Genomic DNA, 6,000 nt, shown 5'->3' on the forward strand with positions numbered 1-6,000 from the left:
TTACTAAACTTGGGTTATCAAGACATATGAGACATGGGATTCATACTTCAAATTACAAAGTGTGTAATTTATTTTAATTATTGTAGACAAAAGATTTGTCCTTTGTAGATGCATACTGTAGGTATAAATTAATAATGGCCCTCAAGAAGTATATATCAATGTGTAAGATTTTGTGTCTGAAAAAATAAAATAAATTTTAAAATCTGGAGTCCACATGATCTTCTCGGAAGAAAAAAAAAATCAACGTTAAAATGGCCAGGCTTTGATAATATAATTCTTGCTTCCATTTCTATTAATCTTTAAATTCTTTCTCCAGGAGAAATATTTAGAAAGCTACTATGAAATAATGAAATAAAGTTGTGAATAGCTATTACTAACAATGTTCACCATAAGTGATAAATATCAAAAAGCAAATTTGTATCACTAAGAATTTAAAATGTCTTCAAATGTCACTAATGACACACGAAGCAACATCATGAAAATTAAAATAACTACTAGCAAACTTTTCTTTTCCATAATATACTATAAATGCAAATAAAATCACTACCTTTCTTCCTATAAAAGCAAATAAAACAAACTAGATGGACCATAAGGAAAACATGTACCTCTCTAAGTACCAAAGCAATGGTTATTAGAGGAAATCAATGTCTCAGGAAAGGAAGTCTGTATTTTTTTATCTTTATTAAAAGTTAGTACCATTTGTGCAAAATTCCACAATTTCTAATTGTAAATTAGTCTGAAAAACACTTGTTCGACCTCTTGTTTCTGTAAAATGTTCAAAGACTAAGACATGAAATTGAAGACATGGCCCTTGAAATTCAAGTATTTTTTAAAAATACAGTTATGTCGTCATAACTTTGGAATTAAAAATACTTACAGTCTCTCCAGTTCTTTAAGATCCTGGAATGCTCCTCTTTCAATGGCGCTAATCTTATTCTCCATAAGCTGACTGAAATGCAAAGTATAATAGGGTCTTAATGTTACCACTCCCCATTTGAGCGAGTTTCAGTGCAGCAACTGAAAACTTGTAACCTCTTTCCCTTTATAAAATTAAGCAGTTGCTCTGGTTTGAGATTTAATATCGAATTTAATCATGATATATTTGAGAGAAATCACAGACGACAAACAGCATCCACATCACAAAACTTCGGTAGGAAATACTAATGTAGTTTCTCACAAAATTTACTAGTCAAAACTCAGACCGCCCAACTATAGTTTATCCTGAAAAGCAGCAACCCCATGACACTGCAGTTTTGATAGCTTCTTTTTGGCAAAGTGATTTTGGAGTGAGTTCTTAACGGAAAGAATCAATGTACAGCATGTCACCATACAAATACTTTAATTCACTTCTGGATATACATCAGAAATTGAAAGATTTCATAATGGTCAAAATGGGTCCTTTAAAAGATCAACACCCAACACACAGTAATCAAAACTATATACTCATTGCAATGTAAATATTTACAAATCTGTGGGTAAAAACAGTTTTACATTACATTGAAACCCCAGGGAGGGTTCCCTCACAACAAATTTTACCCACTAATTAGAGAAGTAATCATATTGTAACAATATCATAAAAACAGCAAAGATGTAAAATACAAGAAACAATTCAAAATATGACTGACCAGTGTATTTTCACAGAGAAACATTTCCCATCAAAAACTGCAGGAAAGTTGGACTGCTTGATTTTAATGTTCAAAATTACATCTAAGTGTTGTTTGCTAGAAAAGTCTTTTATATTAGCAATAATAAAATGCAGACCCACTTAAATTCTTTCTAGTTAATCTCAAATCCTAAAAGTGTATCAAATGTCTCACATTACTTATTCATATTGTGAAAGCAATTATTCTACACGTTTATATGCATAAGGCACTTAGGGTATGCTACAGCAAACATTTGAGGTCATTTCTATAATACTGTTTCAATGGCAAGCATCCAGCCTAAAATAAAAGCCTACATTTTCATCAAAAGCTGTAATACAATGATAAACCAAAAAAAGAAAGGAAGCCAAGACCTTTTAAAATTTTATGTTTCTGTCATTGGCACAGTTTTTCAATCTGAGACCAGTAACAATACAAAATATGCAACCTTAAGAACAAAAGTAAAATCTTCAAAATACAAGAGAACATACTTACAGAACTCTTAGGTGTCGAAGACCAGCAAAATCTGTCTTGGTAATCCGTGTGATGTTATTTCCATTCAAATCCCTAAGACAAAACAAGAAAATGAAAGTTCCATTTTATTCCTATCAACATCTTGTTAAACAAAGAAAAATAAAAAACTTAGTAAGAACTTTAAGGCGAAAGATCGGTCCCAATCTCTAAAGTAGTTTACAAAGTAAAAGACAGAAAGAAGTAGTAAGCTTTGAAATATGTATATATTTTTAATGATTCTTCGCAAGTTTATGAGTCCCTGCTTACTGGCATCTGACAAGAACACGAAGTGATTAGGTTATCAGAAGTCCTCTTTTGTGTCTGTATGGGAGTGCTTTCAATTTTTGTTTTTATGAGGATGTGTACATTAATTTCACAGGTATTCTGCTAATTTAACTATTAATGTTAGGCACACCCCGAAAAAGTTCCCCTCAGGAAGTTAAGAACAATAATTTTCTAATACTACCCCGGAAGACATTTTTTAAAATTCAGAACCCTATCCTTAGGTGGCATGGGGGCTAAACTTCCTAAGGCAAAGAAAAAAGTTAGAGGGCCATCAAAAGAACTGCACTTCAAAGACTTGCATTTGTAGGCATTTACCTTCCAACAATTCTATGTTTGTATGAAAACTAAACTCTTCATTTGCAGCTCGGGGAACCCCGCTGTGATGGTAAAGTCAAAACTATGAGCGGGGGTAATAATGGAAATAGATTCAGGCCCTGACATTTTTGTTCGGATTTCAGCACCACGTTTGCTTCAAGTCACCACCCCCTTTTCTGGCATCTTAGGTCAAGATCTAAACTTGCCCTGGTTCCAGTCATTTCAAGTAAAACCAGGCTTTGCTGCGGTTTGAATGTTCGCCTTTACGGAAGTAAGTTTTCTCTTACCCCTAAGTTGAAAACATCATGTTGGAAATCTGTGCGCAAAGTGCTTATTTTGTCAATGATATAATTCTATAAGCTAGCACTGAGTAAACTATTTTCTGAAAACTTTATTGATCCCTCATTGGGATATTTTTTTTCAAGGACCCCAAAACTCAATATTTTGTTCTGAGTGCATTCCCTTTTTGTTGAGTAAGACGTGTTAAGTGCCTAAACTTTAAACTGTTTTTGAATAGCACGAAATGACAAGTGCTAGCCAGAATTCTGCATTACTTTCTCCCCAACCCACTCTCCATGCCGAGCAAAGTACCACCAAGTTGTTCCTACAATTGCTGGGGTCTTTTACGGGCTATTTGACATAACGTGAATCCCTACCCGCAACCCCCGCCCCAGACAAACGTGGTAGATCACATTTTGACAAGACACCCTTGGTAGGGCCCCAACTAGCCCAGCACTGTGGGCCCTGGAAGGAGGGAGGAGAAGTGGGGGGCAGGCCAGTGAGGCTGGGGGAGCCATTTGCAAAGGAAGAAAGGGCTCAACTCTGGCCTTTAAGCTGAGAGCGAGGGAATTGGGTTAGATAAGAGCGACTCGAGGAGCTGCGGGCCGCGCGGGTGGAGACGTGCGGGTCCCTCCGCGGCGCGCAACCCTCACACCCGGAGGGGCGCGCTTACCCCCGCCGCCCTGGCCCTGCGCTCGCCCGGCCCACGCGCAAGGGTGAGTGGAGCGCGCCCAGGGCGCTAGGGCAGCGCGGGGCGGCGGCCTCGGCGTTCACAAAGGGAATGGCCTCCATGCTCCACTTCCCTGAACTCGGGAAGTGCCCCACAAGGAGCGCGTGGGCCGTCAACACCGGGTCTGCGATTACTTCTTCATTAGAGATTAGCAGAGACAGGGAGGCGGGGATGTCTGCGGGCAGCAGAGCGCGAAAAAGGGGAGGAAGGAGAACTGCGGCCACGTGAATGGGCGCAGAAACTGCCAGAAAGGTGTGCGGGGGGCCCAAGGGCTCAACAGGAAGGGCCGGGGGGGGGGGGGGGGCAGCGGAGGGAGGGCCACGGGGTCGCTGGAGCAGTCGGATCCCGCTCGGCAGGTTCGGGTTAGAGAGCCAGCCCTAACTTCGCCTACACGTTGGGAAAAGGTCCTCCTCTTCAGTCACTGGTTTGGACAGGTCTCCTGGGGCCCGCCGCCGCCGCCTCCTCCCTGGGGACGTGGGGGGCGGGGGAAAGTCGCGGGGGCGGCATGCGGCGACCGACCGAGCTGCCTAAGTCCTGGGGCATCCTTCCCTCGGAGGCCTGCAGAAGCGCCCCCTGGGCGGACCCTGTCGCCTCACGACCCCTACTCCCCGCCCTCCGTCCCCAGGAGGGTGACACTAAGCCGGGGAGGGTAGATTTCTCCCTTCTGAGTACCCCCGCCAATGTCTCCCCGCTCCACCCCGCGGCGACAAAAGCTGGGATTTGGCCCTGAAACCGACCCACCAGTGTTGGCAACCGCAAGGTGACTCCGTTTAGAGAGTCTGGGGAACAAAGTCGCGTCTCCCTTGCGCCAGGCACTAGCGAGTACTTGTCCCCATGTCCCCGGCTCTCCAAGCCCCAGAGAAGTCGCCTGCCCTCGGATGCAAGTGGCTGGACAAGAGTGGGAAGAAGGGACCAAGCGCAGTTGCCAGTGGGCCCGCCCCTCCTTGGGCAGCGGCCCCTCCCTGTACAGCGCCCTCCTGTCCTTCGCCCTCCCAGAGAGTTCTAGCCCAGGATGCGCGTGCAGGAGAGCTACCCAGGCACAGGTCCCTGTGCCGCTTGATCCCTCCAGTCTCGAGGACGGGGATGGGCGACGCAGTATGGGGGTGAGGGGTGGAAGATCCCATACTCACAGTCTCTCAGTGTTGCGGGGGATATTCCTGGGCACGCTGCGCAGCGCCAGCCCGTGACAGTCCACTGTGCTGCCCGAGCAGGAGCACTGCGCCGGGCACGCCTGCGGCGCCACCTCGTTCAGGATCACCAGCACTAACCCCAGCGACAGGGACAGCGTCTGCCAACCGACGCCGCACATCTTCCCCCGCCGCCTCCTCGCTCGCCGGCGCCGGGGGTTCCTCTTTAGCTCGTTGCTCCGCGTGAATCGCGCTGTGTCTGAGGCCCAGTATCTGGCGCGGGACTAGGAACCCAGAGTGTCCGGGTAAATGTACACAAAATAATATGGAAGTAACAGTAATAATATTCAGGGCAGTAGAGCTGACACAGGTACGCGCCTCCCACCTCCCCTCCACCCTCCTCCAGCAGGGCAGGCACTCCTCGGGCAACTTTAGGTCCTGAAGATCAATCGGACAGGCCAAGGCTACAAGGAGACCCCAAAGCTGCGGGGAGGAGATCACTCGTCGTCTGTCTCAGAAAGATCAACTTGGCGGTAAAGGAGCTGGGTCTTCTAACGTCCGTCAAGATGCAGGGGCCGGTTGCGCGGAAAAGGGAGTGCTCGGATTCCACTGACCCCTTCTGCAAATCCGATTCCAGTGGGGAGGCTAGGAGACAGAAGAGAGGTGCTCAACAGAAATGGTGGCCTCGATCAAAGTGTGCTCTCGGAAGCTAGAAGGCGCAAGAACCCAGCGGGCCGGGAGCGGAGCGCGTCGGGCTACTGGGCATGGCGCGCGGGGGCGCGGGGCGGGGGCGCAGCCAGGGGGGCGCCGGGCGGCGCTGCGGGGCTCCGGCGCGGCTCACTCCCGCGGCCTTCCGACAGCCTGCGGCTCTTGCGCAGCCTGGACAGGTCCTCGCCGTCTCCCGACAGCCGACAGCGGTTTGCAAACACACATGCACTTCGCCGAAGGATGTCTCGGCAATCCCGCCTCCCGCCCGGCGTCCTTGGCGACGCTCCGCACCAGGGCCTTCCCCGAGGTCACGCAGAAAAGACAAAAGGGCAATGGGGCCGACGCAGCCGGCAGCAATATCCACTAGTCACCACCCCGACAGAGGAAATCCAAGAGGCCAAGT

The 6,000-nt window shown here is 47.1% G+C and overlaps 1 protein-coding gene across 4 annotated transcripts in view; it reads right to left on the bottom strand.

Annotated features, from left to right (window-relative positions):
• SLIT2 (slit guidance ligand 2) overlaps positions 1–5,108 on the bottom strand; it is a 310,878-nt gene extending 305,770 nt beyond the window's left edge. For all 4 annotated transcript variants that reach the window (XM_011221190.3, XM_002916360.4, XM_019796534.2 and 1 more), the window contains exons 1-3: positions 4,893–5,108; positions 2,136–2,207; positions 878–949 (exon numbers count right to left, since the gene is read on the bottom strand). In XM_011221190.3, the coding sequence (XP_011219492.1) occupies positions 878–949; positions 2,136–2,207; positions 4,893–5,071 (323 nt within the window). In that variant the 5' untranslated portion in view covers positions 5,072–5,108. The remainder of the gene's footprint in view (positions 1–877; positions 950–2,135; positions 2,208–4,892) is intronic.
• Between the last annotated feature and the right edge of the window lie 892 nt (positions 5,109–6,000).

This window comes from Ailuropoda melanoleuca, chromosome 11, assembly GCF_002007445.2.
Source record: "Ailuropoda melanoleuca isolate Jingjing chromosome 11, ASM200744v2, whole genome shotgun sequence".
In the NCBI taxonomy this organism is placed as follows: Eukaryota; Metazoa; Chordata; class Mammalia; order Carnivora; family Ursidae; genus Ailuropoda; species Ailuropoda melanoleuca.